Source organism: Ixodes scapularis, unplaced genomic scaffold (genome assembly GCF_016920785.2).
Source record: "Ixodes scapularis isolate PalLabHiFi unplaced genomic scaffold, ASM1692078v2 PGA_scaffold0__279_contigs__length_252992795, whole genome shotgun sequence".
Taxonomy (NCBI): Eukaryota; Metazoa; Arthropoda; class Arachnida; order Ixodida; family Ixodidae; genus Ixodes; species Ixodes scapularis.
This window is the reverse complement of record NW_024609835.1, coordinates 180,475,497-180,499,981: the sequence shown is the minus strand read 5'-3', so window position 1 is coordinate 180,499,981 and position 24,485 is coordinate 180,475,497. Positions and strand designations below refer to the sequence as shown.

General features: G+C 41.7%; 1 protein-coding gene across 1 annotated transcript; it reads left to right on the top strand.

The window, feature by feature from the left end:
- The first annotated feature begins 1,903 nt into the window (after window positions 1-1,903).
- On the top strand, window positions 1,904-9,396 carry LOC8035377 (mite group 2 allergen Tyr p 2-like). The gene is made up of 4 exons (XM_029980720.4): window positions 1,904-2,021; window positions 6,247-6,345; window positions 7,798-7,973; window positions 9,245-9,396. Exons 1-4 carry the CDS (start codon window positions 1,943-1,945, stop codon window positions 9,326-9,328), a joined length of 438 nt encoding a protein of 145 aa, XP_029836580.3. The 5' UTR covers window positions 1,904-1,942; the 3' UTR covers window positions 9,329-9,396.
- Window positions 9,397-24,485: the final 15,089 nt, after the last annotated feature.

Sequence of the window (24,485 nt, the reverse complement as noted above, 5' to 3'; positions counted from 1 at the left end):
CTGGAGCCCATGTGGTTCCACATGAAGCTCCAAGTCTTAGTTCTGACAGAAAGCTGGGAAAGTCAATCAAGTCGTACAGTGGTTTAAACAAAAACCGCAAATCCGCTTTCACTTGACGCTGGGACAGGCTCAGAATGTTGGCGAGTCCTGAATCAACTTCACAATTTGGAGAAACACACCTTTCTTTATATAGCACTGTTTAAAGATAAAAATGCATTTATTTTGAACTCTTTTGACTCCCAAGGATTTAGTTTTGGAAATGATGTTTCATACAACTGAAGCCAACTCTAGCTGAAATCTAACTAAAGGACGAAACAGTGTACAAAACGCGAACGAGTTTTTAAACTGATTCGTTGTGCATGGTGCAGCACCTAACGTGGGTAGAAATGAATGAAGCACTCTGCTTACGTTAGAGGCAATCCTCAGAGTCTAATCAAACACAACCCCAAGTTACCTCACTTCAATCGTTCGTGACAAAGGCTCACCATTAAAGCTATGCACAAAAAGGGTATTTTGGGTCTTAAGTGAAAATGTCATTACTTTGACTTTAGAAAAGTTCAAGTAGAAGTCGCTGTCATAGCACCATTCGTAAAACGAACATGAGTCCTCGCGAAGAATATTTGATTATCCTTATTTCTTAATGTCATTGGAGTATTGCAGAAATGAAGAATTTGAAATAACACAGGAGACGTCGTTTACAAAAAGAAATGAAAAAATAAGGGGGCCCAAGATTGATCCCTAATGAACCACCGGAGCTTGCCTTGTACAACTTAGAGGGCGGTATTTTATACGAACGAACGTTTGCCTTTCCCACAATCAACTTTTAATCCACTCTAATACCGAGCCACATACTCTGTAGAATGAAAGCTTCGATTGGAGGATGGTGTGATAAACCATATTGAAGAACTTGAACAGGTCATCGTAAAACAAAAGTCTAACTGACCTCTCTTACAGATGACTCTAGATACAGTAGACATAGAAGTTGCAGGATTTTCAGCCGTCAATTTGCCAAACATCACGCCTTGTTTATAAGAAATTACTATGCTACAATGCGTCAAAACATGAATTAACGCGTAGCCATTTCAAAGAGTTTGAAAAATTAAGAAAGAAGAGAAACTGGCGGCAATTTTAGAAAATTGCCCCTATTTCCGAACTTTATGATCCCAACGATCATTGCGATTTTCCACGTCTCTGGGACGTCAATACTTAATGGTAAGATTTAGGAATTCCGAGCATATTTTATAGTGACCGGCACAAAATACTACTTCTACTATTAATAATTTTATATGTGGTTTCTTTCAAATGATATACACTCCATTATGCCTAACAAAAGCGCTTACCTGTTTCTGTACGAGAACAGGCAGTTTATGAGAAAATATTACATAGCATTGTCAGAAAAATAATAAGAGAAATAAAATATATCAAACACAGTGACTATGTTACTAATATACAATCTGAACATTTCTATGGAACCATCCCCGGTTATTGTTATGTACTCACATAACATTAGTTTCTTTTTTAAGGTGAACCAATTATTTGTAGAAACTTCCAAATATCCCAACCGTGTGTCGATAATAGCCATGCTTCTTTTGGCGTATTGGTTCCTTTCGTTGGAAATAACTCTAACTGAACCAACCTAGTCGACAATCCTGCAACTTCCCGGTTTCTTTCCAAGAGCATCATATTTGAAATTCGGATAGATGTAAATGGAGCCCAAGTGCACCCTCATTTTCCATTCGGTTGAATTGTTAATCCGTGAATCGTTTTCGATGGTGCCAAACCTTCTGACATTCAAGGACGGGTCTTTGGTGTACCTACGCACCTAGTCACCTGATCTAGAAAGAACTAGAGGGTGTTAAAGAGAGGGGAAGCTGGAAAATAAATATCACCAGCGGGCGTACAACGGATAGATTCACTTCCTCAAAACATTTCTGTTCTCAACATGATTTTTCTGCTCTTTTTTGGTGCATCATTTATGGTGGCTGCCGCAGAATTCCGGGCAATTGCTTTCCGAAGTTGTGGTAAGTCCTGCATGAAGCTGTATTCGGCAAGAAAATCTATTATATCAAATTTCGAACATGAATACAGTTAAGTCGTCCTAAAGCGTGTTTCTATTTTTTCCAACTATTGCAATGTTCTCGATCTCTCTCCTTCGAGACTTCGGCTCTGGGTAACAATATTGCTTTTATTTTTAATTCAGCAATCCTCCAGGCCGTAACAAATATAAGTGTATATATGCGCATGTTGTATTAAGCATCAAAGGGGAGTGTTAAATTGAGATGATTGCTATAATTGACCATAACACAAGGCCAAGCGTAATCAATAACCCGCATATGTCTAACCTGTCACAAGCAGCTTGAAGCAGGTTGTGATTAGAATCATGTGCTTCTTTCATAGGTTTTGTCTATAAAAAGTCATGTCATCTTAAACTGACCCTTAATCTCAGCGATATTCATTACGTTTGATCAGAGAAGCCATATTTTATCTCGAGGCCTAAACACGACAAGGCGTGCGTAGCTATAGAGACACGACGCTGGATCATGAATGTTATGATCACAATCGGGAAAGCAGTTTCTGTTTACATCCAAGATTCGTTAAGCGAGATAAGTGATGGTACTACTTTCTAATCTAAAATAAGCTGGTAACTTTAAGTACAAAGGTAGCAATTTCAGAACACGGGCTTCTCTTCTTATGTAAAGCAGGACACTGCAGTTTGACGTAGTCATGAATATTCACGCAACAAGTGTTACATTATTCTCTCACCAGCTTGTTTCCAGTTTTTTTTTTCTTGGTGTAAGATATAATTAACCCCTTTTGCCGATACATGCGTGATTAATGTTGATTTGTTCTGTTGTCAGCTGAACTCTGTATTTATTTTATTTTTTGCAACACTTTTTTGTTTACAGGAACTGTTAAAAACTAACAATGAACACCACTGACATGAGACATTTGGTCTGGAGCTAAAAGAACACGAGGGGGATGGGGAATGAATCGCGAGCGTGAGCGAACGAGCAGTCGGATAAACCGTTTAACACAAGCCGGTTGTGCTGTTATTCTTTCTCGACCGAATGTCCTCAACGAGTACCTAGCGAAAGAGCGCCTCAAAGCGCAACAGGAACAACAATATATCCTTATTCATGCAAAAATATGCTGCCTGATTGAGCTTATTGCCTAAAAAGACAACTTCATTATAACCATACAAAATATATCGAATGCTAACAAACACATTTCCCTATAACTACGTTAATGCCGTCAATCCGCGCTATCCTCGCATTGAAAAAAAAATGGTTGTATAATTAGTTAAATCAAAAAGCTAGTTAGCGAATATGTTCTCAGTCTTGCTAGAAGCAAAGTACAAAGTAATAAATTCAAGTCCAAATCTAACGAAACCTAAATTATAACATATAATGCAGATGAAAGAACAGAAGATGATAATCACTTTTATTCCAGAACGTATGAGGAACTATTTTAATGTAACTAGATATTTGTTCTCGCTAATATCGTAAGGTTTGGCAAAGCGTTTCCGAAGTTTCTTCCCAAAATAAGTTTTTCTCCGTACTAAATATGTAAAGGTAGAACCAAATTTGTTAAATAGATTATTTTAAAAATATTCGTTTACAGTTAGTTCATTGTTTATTATAGCGCAATGTTGAGCTTTTTTGAAACATCGAAGGTTTGTTATAACCAGATTAAACGAGATATATAATTTATATATAGTCAGTTAATATTCTAATTACTCTTTTTTGTATAAATATAAGCATAAAGTGAGTATAGTAAGAGGGAATACAGTCTTTAAAATATTACGTGAATGGACAGTGGGAATAAAAAAGGATAATTAGTTTCCAAGAGCGCACTAAAATGTCAATTTTACTGACGTTGTTGATATGGTACTCACAATGCGAATAGTATAAGCTCATTTATATGCCAGAATAATAATGAAACTGATTTGGGCCAAAAAGTTACAAGGAGTATATAATGAAAGTTTGGAAGTTATCGAATTTTAATTTAAATCAAAACTAAATTCTTTCTTTGTTGTTGTTGTTCTTGAAGTTATGTGACTAAAGAAAAACCTTTTTTTAACACGTTCAAGCTTGTCTTAGATAAGGTTTTTGTTACATTATTGATAAGTGCCAAATATAAACGATAAAAAGCGTCAATTATATTCTAATTGCAGATGTATCTTAATATATGTAGTGTTCCAAGAATCAGACAAGAACGAAGACGACGATGTGCCAGGGGATAGAGAAGAGGAGGATGAAGAGGTGGATAGAATAAAAACGCCAGTTTTAATCTTAGTGCGTATTACGAACCGTTACAATATATTAATTCGTGCGTAAAGAAAAGAGCACTGCTTCGAGCATGAATCCCTAGGATGCTACTATGTAAATATTTTGCGGCGAGCATACGGTTTTGAAAACAAATGGAATAACATTCGCTTATCACGTGTATATATATATATCTCTTTTGCAGATGAAGTTACGGATATCTAAAGCCAGATCAGCTCGATTTGTTGACAAGAACGTGAACGCACCAAACACGTTTTACGTCTGTAAATTTACCCACCCTAACGGCATACCTTGCAGTATAAAACCTTGACTTGGCAGAGCAGAGAATTACATTCGATTACATTCGATAGTGAGGGAAAGGAGGAGACGAGAGAAGATGTCAGAACGCCGAGTTGTGGTTAGGATGACTAGTGGGTAAACTTACAGCTAGCTCCCTTTCTCCGCACTGCACTCGTCGAACGCGTTCAAGTGGGAGAGCGAAACGCCGGACGCGAGTATTCTGCGTCCTAATGCGTTTCACGAGTGCAGTAGAGACGAGGGCAGCTAGCTTCAGGTCTACCCACTAATCCTTCCAACCAGAGCTCAGCGTTTTCACATCCCCGCGCGCCCCTCGATTTCTCCTGTGCGTCAGTTTCTCGGCGCATTGAACCGAGGAGGTGGTGCCGAGGGACATAATATTACACTTTTTAAGGAGTATACGCTAATTACCGTGGAAGTAAGGATGCAATCGTATATTAATATTTACTGTTTAGAAGTAATACCGATTGACAATTTCGTGGTGGAATCATATTGTCACAAATGACAATTGAGGAGTCGACGAAAACCGAAGCAAACTAAACGTTTAATGGGGCGAACTTGTCCCCAAAACAAACAAAAAAAAAGAGGCTGGCGTCGCACGCGTCGATGGTGGCAAAACAGCAGGATCCAACGTTGGGGCGAGCCTGCCTGCGCATCGCCTCGCGGAGCCCCTTATGTACACGCGTTGGCTTCTGGAACAATCGGCTTAGGAGGTTCAACGACTAGAACATTCTGATTCGAACAAGCAACGGGTTTCTCGAATTTACCGGAACGTTAAACTGAAAGATTAAATAAACGACGCGTAACTCCCAAAAATTGTCCCCTGGGCCTCCGCGCGAAAGTCAAGCGCGGTAACCACTCGGCCACGCACGCGCTCGCTCGCGAACGCACCTGTCAATATGAATAATTTCATAAAAAGGGAACTAACTTAACGATGTCTAATGAATCTGGTAGATGCATAGCTTTATGAACGATTTGATATATACGTTGCAAGTTAGTACCTAATATGTCACTATTACATGTATTCATACTTTGAGACGAATATTTTCAGACAGCAAACTTGTAAGTATCGGCATCTTGATCATAACAAATATTATTGCCAGGTAGCAACGAATGAGCATAAACAAAATATTATGCAAAACTAATTGTTTTGTAGACATCATCTGACGACGGTTTTCTTCTCACGTACTTAGTGCGGATTGCACCTTTCCGGCCTTCTCTTATTTACACCGCATGCACACTTAAACGCGCCGCCATATCATTAAAGGGTCTAAGCATTCATTGCATTGCTTTCGTACCATCTTTTTTTGCGTGAGAGAGGTCGAACAGGCCGGCTACGAAAACATGTACCAAAACCGAATTCTTTTGAAACCTGCTGCTCCAAATCTTTCGCAATGTCAACAGTTCTGACCGCCGCAAATTTGCACTGTATTTCACTTTACGATCTTCGATTTCCCATTTTCTATAGTTCAGTAGTGACTTGCCTGGAAGTGAGAGCTCATATTCTTTTAGGTATTTATACTTGTCTGGACCAGAAAAAAAATAAGAAACAGAAGTTTAGCATAAGCGAAGGCTGACAACAGCTTCTCAGACCATGACGTTAGCGTTAACAATGCATTGGCGCTATGAGGCCCGTTTTGGACGCCTTTTTTGCCTACCGCAGGCGGAGACGTGACGCATGTTCGAGTGCAACCCTGCACCCATGAGCCGTGCAGCATCAAGCGCGGAGAAACTGTTCTCATCGAGGTACCCTTCAGAGCAAGTGGGTGTCACTTCAATTTCATGGTGCCGCGTTTCATTGCAGTTGAACATAGCACAATGGGACAGATCCTTAACTTGCGAAGCTTCAATTTATTATATAATTTAAAAACATTCTTGAACCTTTTATTTTCATCTATAAGCTTTTCTATTCAACATATTAAAGAAATATGAAACCCTCTTTTAGCGGCAACGAAGAAAATAAAACAAATGGGATGTATTATTTTTAAGAGAAATGTAGAGACATAAGTTTGCACGTGCGTACTGGGACTTTATTGAGTGTTAAGTGCCCTTTATAAACAGTTGTGTATCTACGGATGAGTTATCAATTACTGAAGTTGTACGTTCCTTTAATGGACCAAAATAGCCTTTAAGATGTATTTGGTTGAGTTCGACAATTGTGTTTTCATGCTTCAGCTTTCATTACCTTCTACAGTATATTGAGAATAGCAATGGATGTTTTACCACAACCCATTAAAAGCACTTTTCGGTTTTCTTTCACAATTAATCAACACTGACGTCTGAAACTTTTTGGGTACCGACCACCCATCACTAAGATACAGAAAGATTTGAATAAAATGGCGGCGTCTGCTGATTCTTAGATAATTGTCGGCAGCGAGAACACTAAAAACAAAATAAAGCTGATGTTATATGATCATGATAAGAGACGCGAGACGAGGCAACAAAAATGGGGCAAACAATTAAATATTTGTGCAACCTAATAAAAAAATGGGCATCAGATTGCTCATGCTCATTCGGGAAGAAATATATTGTGTTAAGTATGTTGATAAATGCAGAAACTCGAAACTCAATTTATCAGAAAGGGCGAGAAAGAGGGACACTAGAAAATGGTTATATTATACGTTACTTTTTAACAAGAGCAACACTAACCCGTAGTAATCCAAAAGGTAGCAATAGACATTGAGTGTAAACTTCTCAATAAAATAAGCATAAAACTCATCACTCGAAAGGAAGGCAAAATCAGTGTGCGCGGTCTTTTAGAAACCAAGCAGACATAAAGCAAAATTGTTCCAAATATCGCAGCACTTTAAAAATTCAAATGCGATTGCGGGCTGAGGTGTCCTAATTATAAATGTTGTTTATTTATATTCTTCACCCTGTGAACTAGTTTTCCAATATTTTTCCCACAATACCTACATCTGTCATTAAATTGTATTTGTGTAAAATCAAGCAGAAACAATTAGCAAATACGACACACTTGGAGCTGTGCAAACCTTCTGCTTGCGGTCTGTCAGCTTCCATAGTTATGTGAATGAAATCTGAATTATCGACTCCAATATAATTTGTCTGATCTGTATCTATCTTAGCAAGAACCAGAATGTTACGCAGGACACTTTCCTTTGCTTCAGCCCTCGATGTGTTCTGTTCACATTTTTTAGTCGCGAATTTATAGAATATAGAAAATAACGTAAAATCTCGCTCATGTTTCTAACAGATCAAGATTCGGATAAATTGGCATCGAAAATCAGTGCCCAACTTGGAGATCTGGAGCTCCCTCTGCCCTCCCTGAAGAAGGACGGTTGCAGAGAGCAGGGCATTCGATGTCCCCTGGAAAAGAACGAAAAATATGTTTTTAGGTACCAGCTGGAAACCAAGCCATTCTATCCCAAGGTAAGTAGTTGTGCGACTATGTCAGGAAAAACTACGAAATGACTAGAAAAATTGTGTAAATTTCTACTTGTGGGAATACCTTGATATTTTCGTGCCGGTGTACTGGCGTAGAGAGATTGCTCCATCACAGATATTCTGGCATCACTAACGTCTTAAGAAGTTCCAGGAAAATATTGACAACACTAAATAATGCATGAGACGTTTCTGACGCGTAAAGAAGTGGAAGGGAGGTTAGAAAGTCCTCGTCACGTATATGGTATTTGAGGCATTGGTAGTAGCGATGATGTGGCAACGTTAAATTTCAACTTATACTACCAGGTTCCAGCCAGCTCAATAATTCGGAAAGTATCAATATTTAAAGAATTAAAAAAAAAGAAATCTAGGTTAGATCATAAGTCCCGCGGGTTTCCAGAATATTTAATGTGCTGCATTTGATACACAAACCTGCGTCTATAACGGTTAATATTTAAACAGGCCCTGGAAACGAAAACGTTGCATCGGCTCATCTTCTTGATATCAGCAATATCAGGTTAATCAAAGATTGCTTTGACATCCAGTCATCCTCTCAGGACTTCAGGATGTGCTAAAATTTGAATAGTTGGTTTGATTCGAGCTTAGAGCAATATTCGTGATCATGATTCTCTCCAAGCCTTCAAAACATTAGTTTTTCAACTCCTATTCTGAAAAAACGCAAATTCGAAGGTGCCACAAAAATCAGGAGTTCATTTTTAAACTGTGACACTTCTGCCGCTTTTAATGACGAATTGAACGTGAACTCGGGGCTTTGCTCCACGAGTCCACTTGGTCTCCCATTTTGCCAAAATCCGTTTTGGCCCGATTTTACGCGTGTAAACTTTAGTTTTCTCACCCCAAAAGAGGCATATTAGTATTTTGTTTTGTTAGCTCTTAAAGTGAAACCACACATTAGTTTTATTTAAGTTGTTCAAGTTCATAGGAAGCTCCCCACGAGCAAATCAACGCGGCATTTTTGATGCTAAAATTACGGGATATACTCACGGTAGTTGACATTTATTCACGGTAATCGACATTGACTCACGGTAATCGACAAGCATGCAAAAAGAGTCCTTCTCAACAATCTTGTTCCTTTCCTTTTGGCTCGTCGTTTTCTTTTCAGTCTTTGTATTCTTACATTTGTGAAAAGAATTCGCACGACTAACAACAAGCAAATGGCTGCCACATCCCTCTGTAGACAGCCTGTCCTGTACAATCTTGAAGCCTATAGCTTACTTCTAATATATCTTCTATTTCAGCTGAACACCACTGCCAAGCTGAGCCTAACCGGAGCCAAGGGAGTCGTCTTTTGCGTTACCTTCCCCGTGAATTTGACTGACTAAGATAAAAGAGAAGAAGAAAGAAAGCGTATACCATCACTTGGAGTTTGTGTTGTTTCAGCATCGGTGAATAAAAATTAAGTGTAATTCTTATTTCTTTTTTTAAAGAATCCTTGTGCCTAGCAATTGCTACTCGACATTGTGGTGCGGACACTGGAAGATTCAGAAACTCAGAGTGTGTCAAATCTCCAGCATGTGTGTAGCCTTTTGCAACCAATGAGATAATGAGATTAGCCGAAAAGAACGCCGCAGATTGAATCCCAAAGCAAGATGCGCGAACATGATGAGGCAGGTCCTAGAAGAGTGGTTGTTTGGGCGAGTTGGTTTGACATCTTATACAATCTTGTGCGCAACAAAGACGAGGACAAAAGCAGAGAAGAGGACACAACAAGGCGCAAATTTCTGAATTTGCGCCTTGTTGTGTCCTCTTCTCTGCTTTTGTCCTCGTCTTTGTTGCGCACAAGATTGTATAAGGCAGGTCCTGTGCTTTTTATTACAGTCTTAGGTAGTAACGCGTTACTAGTAACGCGTTACTCTAACTTTGTTACTTTTTTGGTAACTTGTAACTGTAAGCAATTACTTTTTACAAATGTAACTTGTAACTGTAGTTCTATTACTTTTTGAGGTAACGGTTAAAGTAACAAAGTTACTTTTGTCGTTACTTTACGTTTTTTTTATGAATGATATATCATTGAACGAGTACAATCTAGCTATTCCTTGCACTTTCCAAATTGTCAGTTCCGACATTTCGAGTGTCCAGTTGGCCTTGCACAACCTTTTGAATACATTCTTTCTCGCGAGTCACGACGCGAATATAGCTACATGTAGATTTGATGAAGGAAAAAAAAAATCGAGTTATCTTTACGCACCGCTTCTTCTTTGTGCTGCGGTTTTTCTTTTTTCAGCGCAAACGCTTTTTTATCGGGTGAATCAAATATGAAATAACGATACACGTGGAGGGCACTGCGCATGTTTCGTATTTTGATTTGCGCCACTACTCCAGCGTGGTGTCTACAGCCAAGACAAAATTTACTGTCGTTTGCACGGGGTTTGTTTCTGGCTTGCCGGGTACGAACTGAAATATGTCCAGGGACTCTATGAACCCAGCGCAACCGTCAACGACCCAGCAATGTGCTAGTGCTACCAAGGATAGGGATGTTGATGAGAACAAAGAAGAACATACGTTTTAATTTTATGCAATAAAACTTTGTGAGGGGCGTTTTCTAGTTTTTCATAAATGTGTATGCGTTAAAGAAAAGTTACTGAAAAGTAACGTCGTTCTTTTTTAAAAGTAACTGTCACTGTAACGAGTTACTCTTTTGTTGCGGTAACTGTAACGGTAACTTCGCTACTTTTTTCTGAAAGTAAATGTAACTGTAACGAATTACTTTTTTAAAAGTAACTTACCCAATACTGCTTCTTAAGCTTTAAGTAACAATATGATTCACGAACAGAAGGGATTAGACACGAAGGTTCCAAATCTACTTGGATTGTCTAAGTTGCTGGACTCTTTTTGTCAATAGCGGTGACATTTTATACGCTCGCTCGGCCGGGAAGCAGGACATTAGCGCAGGTTTCGTTTATAAAGAGAGGTCAGTAACTCCAGTAAATGCGTTATGGTACAGGGAAACTTACATCGATCATTCATTTCAGATTGCTCGCCAGAGGTAGCACATAGGGCATTGTTTCTTCATCTTTACGACAACATCCTAGGAGCTCTCATCCCGGGCTGCTAAGGTAAATTCCGCTTACTGCGAACACATATGGCACCAGTGGATACGCATCTTGAAGAACTATGATATGTTCTTTTTTCCTGAGCCTGTGAAGCACCTGTGAACACGCGTGGGACTAATAAATGCGCGTTTTGAAGAACTTAGTTAACCTCGTCGGGGTATGTCTGCGATGTACCATGTTCCTGAGCCAGTGAAGTGTCTGCGAAGACGCTTGGGACCAAACGATGCGCATCTTAAACAAATTAATCTCGTCGCACCTTTCTGGAATTTTCTGTTCCCGAACCGCCCGGCGAAGCATCTCGAAGAATCATAATTTTTCGGTCACAGTGAAAGAACGAAATACACGAAAGATCACAGAGAGGTCGCAGAGGAAACGAGAGGTCGCAGAGAAAACAAAATATACGAGAGATCATAACGTTTGCTATGGTTTGATTTGGGGTATACCCTTTTTTAAATATTTAAACATTACGCTTCACAACATTCCTCGAAATACGCCGCTTACAGATAGTTGCTAGATCTACCGCAAAAACTTTAGCTCTACTTATCGTTTCGTAGCCAACGAGACTGCAACATTAGCCGATAAGGACGCCGAAGAACGAATCACAATGCAAGAAACGTGATCATGATAAGCCGCGCCCTCTGTCATAGTAACTATAGTGACGAAAGTCACTATAGTTGTCCGGGACTGTCACGCCTTGCCTTTTCTAGATTGGCGGTGACAATATAATACACGCACTGTTCATTAAGAAGGCACGCCCGCCCACTTTCCCGAAGAGCACACATGCTGCTGAATATAGCGTTCTACGTAAGCAACGTAGCACGAATAAAGGTTGTCGAAAACAAGATTTTTCCACGGAATTCCGATTTACGCAGACAGTCCTTACGCGTGAAGACATAATCTCCCGTGAGATATCTGAGCCCCTCGTTTTAACTGCGTTGATTGGTTATTATTAGAATGAAATTGAATGCAAAGGTGCAAGCGAGCTGGACAAGAATGATGAAAATAATCCCTGAAGAAGGGGAACAAGAGGGATAAAGGACAAACACAAATCTCCAAACACAGCCGGCATGCTCTGGGAGAAGAAGGACGCGCAGATATTTTAGAGTGCCTATAATAAAAAATAAATGGGCCGTAAACATCGGCGCCTGTTCGTAGCAATCTAATCTTTTCCTCATAGGTGTATTTGACAGGCGGGTTTCACCTTGTAAAATTACAAGGCGTAGCTCTCCTTTTGTAGGAAAGACTTGCCAATGTCAGCGACAGACGGCGACACAGAAGACCGGGGGGCGTTTGGCGCACGTATTGACAACTGGTGCTACCTCCTTGTTCAGGCTTGCTTTTACAAAATATCGAGACCCCCCGCGACGACATAATATTTTTTGTCATCTACTTTTGGTTTAAAAATAAATGCGGACAATGATAGCAAAACTTGAAGTAACAAAAAGAAGAGAAAACGCGGTTGCATGGTTGCATAAGGACAGCGCTCTTGCTGCCGAAGTATTTCGTCTTACTGTCGCCTGCTTTTTTTCTCTGCTCGGCTACACCTTCCAACGCTGCTCCCGACACAGATCTATCAATGCGCACCCCAAACGCACCCCCACTCGAGTCGGTCGTCTGTGTCGCCGTCCGCCCTTGAACCTTGTAAGTTTATTGGCCCTATTTTTTACAGAAATACACCTTTAACGATAAGTTTATATTGCTATGTGCAGGCGCCGATTTTTACGGCTTATTTTAGATGGAGCCTCAGCATTTCGGACACCCTATACGTTTTCGTAAAAAAGCGCTTCGATTCCTGGAGTAAGTCGGCATTATGTGGCTGGTTATGTTCCTCGGAAGAACGTATCTTACAACTTGGAGCACTGTGATTGCATATTGTTGTGTTCTAAGCTACTGAACAAATTTGCACGTAACGCTTTACTACTAAAGTGTCAGTTGCATTTCGTCACTTTCTCCGAAACCGAAAAACTCAGTTACTCCCCGTCAAAAGGAACAAGTAACTAGTATTTGTTAATATATGACTAAACAACAAGGAACGCTATTAAGTTCCTTTCATAAAGAAGGGGGAAAGAGGGGGGGGGGGGTGTTCGTAACGTGTACACACTAAAAATCTAAAACTTTTTTTTTCTGACAAGCACTCAAGGTATTCAATCGCTACAATCTACGAAGGGCGCTCGGCCAGTTACAATGGGTGAAAAATGTAGGTGGGCCTAAAAAAATTGTCTGCGCTTTGACACTGAACATGAGGGAAATACGTATAGCGTCATCCGCAGTGTCGCAGCGCACTGTTTCTCTTTAGGTCTAAACATCTTTTCAGCCTCTTCATTCGCCTACTCCTTCTATTGCTTCCAGCGGTCGGCTCTCCCGGGTGCATTGAAAAAAAGTAGACGCACCGGATTCTTTTAGAGTATACAACTGTCACAAGGGTGTGGGCCAACCTGTCACAAAGAATGTCGGAATCATAACGAGACCAAAACCCAAAACTTGCAAAAAGAAATCGGCCGAGTGAAGGACGATGGGTCACCATCTGGCGTGAAAGTCAACAAGGGAGGCGACAACAGGGTAGAGGCCAGGTGCAGGAAAGAGAGATGTTTGAACGACTGGGAGGCGCAGCGTCACATCCGCATGGAAAAGTTGTTCTGCGTTCGCTTTATTTTTACCAGTGGGCGCCCGTAGTTACGAGGGCTATGGAGGGCCACGGGGTGCCTTAAGCCAAGGTCATACTGCTTATGCATAATACAAAAAAAAAAAAGCAGTCTGCAACCACCAGTCACCACAATATCCGTGGTTCGAATGCCGCGTGCCAAGTTTCTCCTTGAACTCATTGTCATGCGGCATTCGAAGCTCGGATTTCGCGGTGACTCGCGTTCGAATCTGTATGCAGACTGTTTTTTGTATGATGTAAGCAGTAGCATAGCCTCCTCTATACGGAGGAGGCTATGGCAGTAGTGACCGCGGCTTTACGGATCAGGTGGGATACACCGCTTTTCGATCAAGTTTGTGATTATCGAGTTTTACAGCGAAGCCTGTTATGTGCTAGGATCTGGAAAAAGATGCGTTCATGGATGTTAACAAAAAAAAACTCCCGTTTAACCGGCGCTCCTTTGTTCTGATTGGTCGTGGAAAGTATACATAAAAAGACCGGGCAACCCGTGTGAGTCAGCCTTCCTTGGCATTATTAGATAGTGAGGTCCTGATCCCTTGTTATCATCTACGGTCACCGACTTATCTCAGCTAGGAGTGCGTTGTGACGAGGCTGAGGGCAGAACTGGCCGATCTAACCTGCTTTTCTTTCGCTTCTGCGATGCTGATAAAGAGACTTGAGCTCAATGGGAAAAAACTGTCCTCGAGGTGTGCCTCGAAAAATTGGGTTTAAAACTTTTGCCCATACGTGACCATAAGGCAATGATCACTTTAGTCACTAAGCATCAAATAAAGACAATTAAACAACGAAGTAGCGTACGTATCTTTATTACAATTATATGTAAATCATATAGATGTCATATAGTTGTCCTAAAGTTGTCGTGAAGTTGTCGTTAAGATAACAGCTTCGCTGGTCCTCCATGTTCACGTGAATTGGATGGGCTTTAAATTTTTTTGTTTGGGTTTATTATTTGTTTTTATTCTAAATCACTTGTTTTTGTTTTTGTATTAACCATGCGCGACATCCATGTGACCCAGGATAAACTGGTAGCGAAGAAAATCGAAATACTTTGCTCGCCGTAAGTGGAGTGTGTACGAAGAGTTGACTCTATTTTGGTGAGTATATTTATTTATTTACTTATTTATTTACATACCCTCAAGGCCCTGGGGGCGTTACAGAGGGGAGTGAGTGAAAAAAACAACAACAAACAGTAATAGAAGACATGGAATAGGTCACGGGTCACTTTCGCAAAAATAATTAGTAACAGCACTTTTAAACACATCTAACGAGGGTAATAATACTAATGACGCCGGAAGGTGGTTCCACTCTGGTGATGTCCTCGGAATGAAAGATTCGTAATAGGCTGAGGTTCGAGAATGAGGAATGCCGACTTTGTACTGATGATCAATGCGTGGAGAAACGTAAGGTGGGACGAGGAAGAGCTTTTCTTTAAGAATGGGGTTAGAATTATATATTTTATAGAAAAGACATAGACGAGAACACTTGCGGCGCAAAGAAAGCAGTGGCAAGGAGAGAAGAGATTTCATGGATGATACACTAGCTGTACGGTGATAATTGTTAAGTATGAAACGAGCGCCGCGGTTCTGAACTGACTCGAGATGAGAAGTGAGCGTCGTCTGACCAGGATCCCAGATTGAAGCTGCATACTCTAATTTTGAGCGAACCAAAGATTTGAATAATATTAGTTTGAGAGAAACTGGTGCTAGAGAAAAGTTACGTTTTAGGTAGCCTAACATAGAATTGGCATTAGCAATGATGTGGTTAATATGAATATGCCAGGAGAGGTTAGAAGTAATATGCACACCGAGGTATTTATATGAAGTCACACATTCTAAAGAAACGTTATCAAGATGATAGATAAAAGGCGTAGTGTTACGGCGAGACACTTTCATTGTTTTACATTTTTTAGTATTAAGTGTCATGGACCACAGCTTGCACCAATCAAGAACAGCATTTAAGTCGTTTTGAAGAAGGAGAGAGTCAGAATCATTAGTAATCTTACGATAAATAACGCAGTCATCCGCGAATAAACTAAGCAATGATGAGACACACAACGGCAAGTCATTGATGTATATGAGGAATAACAAAGGACCGAGAACGGAGCCTTGAGGGACGCCAGAAGTAACAGAAGACACTGAAGAATTAGAGTTATTTACATGAACAAACTGCGAACGATTTGTAAGAAAACACTCAATCCAAGTTAGTATCTGAGGGTCGAGGTTGAGTTTGCTAAGCTTGAAGAGTAGTAGTTGGTGAGAAACTTTATCAAATGCTTTGCTGAAATCAAGAAAAATACAGTCAACCTGGGATCCATGATCAAGTAATGAAAATAAATCGTTAGTAAAGATGAGAAGTTGTGTTTCGCAAGAAAGAAATTTACGAAAGCCATGCTGTGAGGACGAGAAAAAAGAGTTGGATTCGAGATATTTAACAAGATGTGAATAAATAATATGCTCTAACATTTTACAAGGAGTACTGGTTATGGAAATGGGTCTATAATTGTCGGGGCAGTGTTTGTCGCCAGATTTATGAAGTGGAACCACCTTGCCAGTTTTCCAATCTTCAGGAAGGACACCAGTAAGAATAGATTGCTCAAAAATCTTAGTAAGAAAAATTGCACTGTAAATTTTAGTATGCTTTAGAAACTTAGTGTTAATATTATCAATACCACATGATGAAGACACTTTGAGGTTGTCAATCAGCTTAACAATGCCATCAAAATCAAACACAAGCGGGTCCATTGGAAAGAAATCATGATTAGGGTAAGTAACAATAGAACAGTTTACATCTCTAGAAAACGATTGAACAAACACCTCATTAAGGATTTTCGCAGAGTCATCGTCAGACATAACAATGCCATCAGAGTCATAAAGCAAAATAGCCTTGTCTTTCTTGCCATTAATAACACTCCAAAACATTTTGACACTAGTTGATAACAGACAGGGCAAGGTTTGGCTGAAGAAAGTTTGTTTGGCGTCCTTAATTGCATTTTTGTATAAATTTTCTGCGTTGTGGTAAACCGTCCAGCTCTCAACAGTGTCTGCACGCTTAGCAGTGCGGAACAGGCGTTTCTTTTTATTTGAAAGTCTTTTCAAGGCATTATTAAACCATGGGGACGTGGAGCTATTAGTAAGAAAGCGACGTGGGACGAAAGAATTAATAAGGGAATTGACTTTATTTTTGAACATTGTCCAATTAACCTCGACAGAGCGTTCGGAAAAATTGGATAGGAAGAAGTCAAGAAATTGCGCTAACTCGTGGTTTATACCCTCAAAATCAGCTTTGCCATAATCAAGAAAAGAGTTATTCTTCGCTTTTGCAAAGGCAGATACAGGAGCGCTTAGGTGAAAGTGAAGTAAACAGTGATCGCTGATGGCAGGTAGATACGTAAGAGAGGATGCAAGATCAGGCGCGGTAGAAAGAATAAGGTCCAGCACGTTCTCAGAAGTTGCCGTAACACGAGTCGGCCTAGTAACTATCTGCGTTAACGAAAAATCGGAGCAGAGACTTAAAAACTCGGAACACGCAGCAGAATTTGAAGATATGGTAGGATATAGACCAGACCAGTCAATGCCGGGGAGATTAAAATCGCCCAAAAGAAACAAAGGCAAGGCAGGAAACCTTGTACGAATTGTATTCAGAGCATCGTGTAAATCTATAAAAAAGTTTGCTGTGGCATTGGGAGGACGGTAGCACGCGCACAAAATAACTTGTTTATGGCTAAAACGCAAGCGCACGCCAATAAACTCAAGAGATGTAACAATCTTGATAAGACAAGACTCAATGCTATCATTTACCGCGATTATGACACCACCACCACGCCTAGATAGCCGATCGCATCGATAAAAAGAGAAACGCTTCTCGCAACAAAAAATTTCGCTGTCGCGTACAACACTAGATAGCCAAGTTTCAGTGAGTACAACAATGTCGGCGAGTGAAGAATCGATGGCTGAAGACAAGTCATCACGATTGCGAAGAACACTTCGAATGTTGGTGAAAAGCACTGAAAGATAAGGACTAGGATTGTTCCGTATCAGGTTATGTTATTGTGATGACGTTGACAAATCAACCACAGGGTCAGCATTAGCACGAATGGAACTCATGCTCGGCGTGATAAAATCGCGGACCTCACAAACGGCATCGCTGGCCGAGCAGTAAGAAAAACATTTGTCATCAAAAAACACTTTGTTATAGCGTAGACTAAAAGACTGTGTATGAGCCTTAGCAAATTCGAGCAGCTTTCTTCTAGCAAGACGAGTGGCAGGGGAAAAATCCTCTGCAACGGAAGTGGCACTACCGCGCAGTTTGCCTCTGGAGGAAAAAACATGGTCTTTCGTTTTGAATAATGAGAATTTCACTAAAACTGGCCGACATTTACTGGGGTTAAAAACACGACCGAGCCTATGTGCACGGATGATACCCTCAGGGGGAACGATGATCTTCATTTCGTTTGCAATGATGTCACGCACTTTGCTTTCAGATACAGCCCAGGTCTCAGAGTTTGAGTCGGGAACACCGTAAAATATTAGATTATCTCTTCGAGACCTGTCCTCAAATTCATCAAGACGTGTTCGCAGACTGGCGTTCTCGCGTGACAGGAAGGTTACAGTTTCTTTTACATCTGTCAACTCACGCTCCAAGATGTCTAAACTGGCTATCTTTGCTTCCACAGTACTAAGCCTCCCTTGAATATCGGTTACCATTAATTCAATTGACTCTTGCCCAGTCTTGATAGCTTGAATATCCCCCATGATTCGGTTCTGTCCAGCTTCAAAATTTGCCTGACGAGCGTTTAAGCCTCTAAGTAAAACAAGCATCTCACTCATCTCTTTTGTCTGAACTTCTTTCTTATCTGGGCCAGGATTAAGTTCAATATCACCAGACAGGAGAAGCTTCAGACCCGAAATACATTCGCAAGAACATAAAAAGAGCACTTGTGGGCATGGGAACACCAGCAGACAGAGGTTGTTGGACTTTTTACAATGCAAAGAGGGAAACGGACCAACCTGTACGAAGAAAAAGCAGAAAGCGTTAGCTGACTGCATGACTGGCTGTTCCACATGCCCACTGAAGGGCCGAGGGCCGTGCCGGCAGTTTAAATCCAGTGACGATGTCAATGTCGATGCCGTTGGACTGCTGTGCTGAGGCGACGCGACGATTGGGAGTGCAGCAGAAACCCAAGGTTGCCGGGAGGAGTAGATGTCTGGTTGTGGCAGCACGGAAACTTGCGGCAAGCGCGCTCCCTCCAAGGCATACCACGGGCTTGATAGGGCCGGACAGCCGCGAAACATCGCCGTGAACTGTACGAAGAAAAAGCAGAAAGCGTTAGCTGACTGCATGACTGGCTGTTCCACATGCCCACTGAAGGGCCGAGGGCCGTGCCGGCAGTTTAAATCCAGTGACGATGTCAATGTCGATGCCGTTGGACTGCTGTGCTGAGGCGACGCGACGATTGGGAGTGCAGCAGAAACCCAAGGTTGCCGGGAGGAGTAGATGTCTGGTTGTGGCAGCACGGAAACTTGCGGCAAGCGCGCTCCCTCCAAGGCATACCACGGGCTTGATAGGGCCGGACAGCCGCGAAACATCGCCGTGAACTGTACGAAGAAAAAGCAGAAAGCGTTAGCTGACTGCATGACTGGCTGTTCCACATGCCCACTCGCACCTTCATCGCGCCACTAAAGTTCAGAAACTGTCTAACTTTGACTAGTGGATCTTACTGAAACGTTTAATGATTAATCTCTTTAAAAAATCAAAGCCCAGCACTAGATAAAGAGTAAGGCCGTTCTTTATTGCGAGATAAATAACGAAAAGCGTTTTGTGTACCATTCCTATACTCCTTATGTTGGAGACTGCATATACAGCCGAATTCGCTAAAAGTCCAATATATAACAAGCGCAAACTTTTAGGTTTGCAAAAAACAATGGCGGCTCTGGCCAGCACGACGCTAGAAAACCTCATCAACCCCGTGACTAACGTATTTTACTTCGTGAAATATTAAAGAAGCTCTATACGTTTTTAGTGCGGTAAAGATCAATAACGCGACCTTGTTTGGAGTAGCAGCTGTCTGTCATTTTCTTACCCAAACCATAAAGATGAAGTTAGTGCTTATACTGCTGATTTATTCTTCTGTAGGTCTGTGGATAAGGCATTGTTGTAAGCAAAACAAACGAGGAGGTCAAAACGATCAAGTTCAGGAAATTCTATCTTAAAACTTGTATAATCATATAAATATTTTGGAGTTTGGTGCATTGTTTCAGTTTGTTAGTTTTATTGCAATAGTGCAATAAGTGTCAATTGTGTCAAATATGATTGAGTATTTAAAGTAAGACAAAAATGAACATGTTAAATATGAATGAGTCTTTAAAGCAAGGCAATCAATTGATTTATTGGCAGAAACCACTCACAATATCATAGGTTCAGCCTTTCTCGTGGTTCATCTAAAAGTCGCTTCAGTAAAATGTACCTTGCCCTTAAGTATCCCACTCGTCAGTTGCACAATGTACGCTTCCTCAAAATATGGCGAATATACAAGTTGTGTCTGCTTTAAACCCGCACTGGTGACTTATTTCAAGGTAGTCAAAATGAATAATCAGACAAGGACGCCTCTAACTGTCTTAGTTGCTCCGAAACGGTTAACATCTTTCTAAACATGTGTAATTAACATCCCCACGAAAGTGAGGCTCACATAGGGCTGCCGACACGGAAAGTCAAAAGTTCCCTAGCGGACGCCTGAAATTTCCCTATTGCTGTCGAAATTTCCCTCGCTTGCCCGAATAATGATATAATACTAAATATTCGTTGTTTCCTGCATCAATTAAAGTTTTGCTATGAGAAATATATGATGCGGAGTGCAAGTTCGTCTGCTTCTTGCACAAGGGCTGCGATGATGTAACGCCGAGCTCTTATTGGCTGATTGACAAAAATAGTGGGTTGACCTCAAGGCAACTAGCATTGTGGTTTACCCACTTCCCTTTTCACCAAAGCCAATTCACTGCTCGGCGTCATTCTGACGTCACCGCAACCAACTGCGCAAGAAGCAGACAATTTGCTTTAGGGATAGACTTTACACCTTCGCGTACGTTTCGCAATAAATTAGTTTACCGGGCTAAAACCGTGGCCAAAGCAAACCCGGCGGGGGGAAGTGTTACCGGGAGATTCAAACTGGCGAATAAAGCCATATCTTCGGCTCAGATGTTATGCACGTCATCAGAATGTGATACTACTTTAATAAATTCTTTAGCTTTTTTTTATAATAGTCAGTCCAAAACGAATAGAGTAACCCAAGCGAGAGTTCTCAAACTCGAACACGGAACACGACAACACTTCACGAAATATTATTAGTCATGGTATGTCTGTATCTCCAGACATTGCAATATTTCTTCTTGTACTCAAGCTTTTTTTTTTTTTTTCTAGAAGGCACAGTGGCGCTCTTAGAGTGTTTGACTTGGCATGAACCTTCCTCCACAGTTTTCAGAGGGTGATGAAAACTGATTTTGCCGAAAAAAATTGGATGGCTCGATGGATGCTAACGGCTGTATTATTTATAACGGGCGGTATCTTGCGCTACCTAGCCTAGTACTCCTCAGCGTTGCCAGATGGTCGCACCACAAACCGTCAAACGGCTAGAGGAAATAATTCAAATGTAGCCAAAGCTTCTGAAATTCCATGTTATCTCAAAAAAAGTCATACTTGACCTGTAACATTTCAGATATATACGGTGCCCAAAATTTTCCTCAAACTAGCAAGATTTCCCTTATCCCCAGAGACCTGTATATTACCTTAATCTGGAAAATTTTTCGCGAGTTGGCAGCCCAGGGCTCGCGCGCCATTCAGTGCAAGCGCTACCAAAACCCTCTGATGGCGCTACCCGTGTCGCGTTGCGCCACCTACAGTGACCTTAAAGATTAGGGCCACAGTGTAACACACTGTGGCCCTAATTTTCATGTTACTGTCTTTTGTCATTAATGTTACACTCTTTGTCGTTGTCGGATAAGAATTTCCGTTTTCTTGGACAAGTGGAAGGAGTGAGTAACACTGCTGTATATGACACGTAACCTTTACACGAATTTTAGCCTTGTAGACTCTGTGTTGCTTTTACTTCCCTGGCTTGCTCTGTTAAAGTCGGTAGTAATTTTACCGGATGCCAACACGAATAAAGCTTCAGCTTTAAGTAGCACCACGTTTGTGTCCTTTTCTTGTTATCATCCTTTGCGTTGGATTTGCAGTCATGGATTACCAACCAGCCCAATTATCAACCCCCTGTACATCAACCTCGAACTAATTTTTGTGGCATCAACTGACTGCGTTGATTCTTCTCTCCTTGGGGTAAACCATAATCAATGTATTGAATCCTCACGTTAAATGAAAGCTTGTACCCAAAAAAAAGTGAAACAAGGTGTCAGCTATAACGAAAAGAAAACTCTCGCCTGTGCTCCGGGAGGACAGCCAGTAAAGATAACAAAATTAACTTAATACATGCCGCCCTCGGTTCAAACGTAGGTCTAAAAGTCAGTTCTATATCGGTAAAAATATACCGAGAACAATACCTCCACACTGAAACGGCTAGGGTCGGCGGCGGATGCAGACGTAATCACAGACGCCCGGCAACGGGTATCTTCTCTGGCGAGCCTATTTTCGTATCGGCACGCAGACAAACATCAGAACGGAAATGAGCCAGACAAAACCAAAACACAAAGCCTGAAGAACTGGGCAATTCGTGAAAACAGAAGCTGAAAAAAAAACTACCACGATATAGAAAGACGAGCTATACAAACCAGCAAGCTACACTTATAGCTAATGACATCGATCGAACTCTGCAGAGGGGAAAGATATCCAACGAACAAACACAATGCGGTGCTTTTAGCCTTTTTGGGCGTTCTATATTGTTCATTGAACTGTCCCTATGCGTTCTAACATTCTGACGTCCCCGTGTGCTCTAGTCTACCCCCTCCACCAGTTTCTTTGTGCATTAAAACTACTTCACTAAAAAGAAAAATCCTTCCTTTGATTGTGGGAGTGGATGCTAAATTCTCAACTAAACTTTGTGTCACTTTCAGTTTATACCCAGCCGACGCAAAGAGCTGACGGGACCAATCAGACAGCATCAAAATTGCACCATCATGTTGCCGTATACGGGTTCTGTCATTGCTGAAACAATCACAAACAGAAAATGAGTGATTCGCGCTTCCCACGCTGCTTCATTTGTCAAATTAACTCGTAGCGTCGGCTGCGTCTGGACTTAAGTTGAAACGAAGTATCGACCAACACACGGTTTACAAACAATCCCGCATTTGCCCACCCGGGTGAGGGCACTGCGCGCTCGCAGAAACCAGATTCGCCTGAGGCGAAGGATCTGCGCATGCGCAGTGCCGACAGTAACGTCACCACATCAGCTCGACGTCAGGGAGTTGAGATGGTCTATAGGTCAAAGTCAGCATGAAGGCAAACTGGTGTAAACTAGACATTTTAACCCGGGAGAGTGCGAACCAATACGGCGAAAGAGTGTTTTAAAACGCGTCTTTGGCTCGTCGGAATGCAAGAAGGAGCGCGCCAATCAAAAGACAATGTAGAGAAAGCGTTGGGAACGCCTGATGACCATACAGCCAAGCGCGCAGTTTCATTGGTTGAGTTCGGGGGGGGGGGGGGGGGGGGAGGGGGGGGGGTAAACAATCGCACTAGGTACGCAAGGAGCGGACGAACATGCACACCGTATGGAGAAGCAAATGTTGGTGTTCGAGCTGTCCCTCTAGCTCCATGCTCCATAATAGGAATGTCTATCTTGAAGTGTAGTCCATTTCCAAACATCTGTACGCTCTGTGTTAGGCATCGGCAAAGTTTATCCGGACAAGCGAGTACGACGCGAACAAGATCAAACGAAACTCGACACCCCCTGAGAGACGTCGCCTTTCAAACAGCGATACAAAGCAACGGAACTTCGCCGTTCCTTTTTACTTCGATTCTCGCTTCGTCCGCAATCCCCTTCCTCCAACCGCAGCAACTGGAAGCTTTTAAATACCGACTTACAAAATACGTCACCGCATCCTCCTCGCCACCCTTCCGGTTTTCTCCTCTCCCCTTGGTGTCTGGACAAAGGGGGGACTCCTTTTGTTGCAGCATCTTAGGGCTGGATAAGCCGGGAGCTCATTTCGGCTTATCCAGCCACAACATGCAGCAACAGGAGTCCCCCCGCCGTCCGGGAGAGGGGGAAAAAGATAGGGTGGTGAGGAGGATATTCCTACCTGGCGGAAAAGCGTTTTGTAGGTCGGGCTTTAAGATGCATAGGGCGTGGTGAGTTCCGAGCATATTTTTATCGCTCATCAGCCAATGAGGTTATGGCATTAGGCGATACGAACACCGAAGAACGAATGGCGAGCAGCGTTAACATATCGAGCCACGCCCTGTGGTTCTTCAGCTGTCGGTGACTCCGACGAGTATTCACTGGCGGCCATAGCTGTGTGCGCGGTTGCTGAGCGCGTGCTCACGGCGAGCTTCCGCGGTTCACCTTGCAACGTGCATCCCACACCGTCAAGATTGCCGGTCTTAGCAGCCTATCAATGTGCGCTCGTTGCGAGCATGCACTCTGAACAGCGCACTCAAATGAGGCGTCCAGTTAAGGGCACTCTCACCAAGGACTTAACATGACGGTACCTTGAAAAGAAAATGTTCCAACTCTTCAAAAATAGAGACTCTATAAACCTCTCCTATAAACCATCCTAGTCTAACCATTACAAAAAGCTGTTAAAAAGAAAGCGTAAGAGCAGTATA

What these genes read in the sequence shown, in the direction of transcription:
- LOC8035377 (XM_029980720.4), top strand. Translation starts at nt 1,943, where the DNA reads ATGATTTTTCTGCTCTTTTTTGGTGCATCATTTATGGTGGCTGCCGCA. An exon ending in AATTGCTTTCCGAAGTTGTG is followed by an intron (nt 2,022 to 6,246) that starts GTAAGTCCTGCA and finishes TGCCTACCGCAG; the next exon opens with GCGGAGACGTGACGCATGTT. An exon ending in CCAAGCCATTCTATCCCAAG is followed by an intron (nt 7,974 to 9,244) that starts GTAAGTAGTTGT and finishes CTTCTATTTCAG; the next exon opens with CTGAACACCACTGCCAAGCT.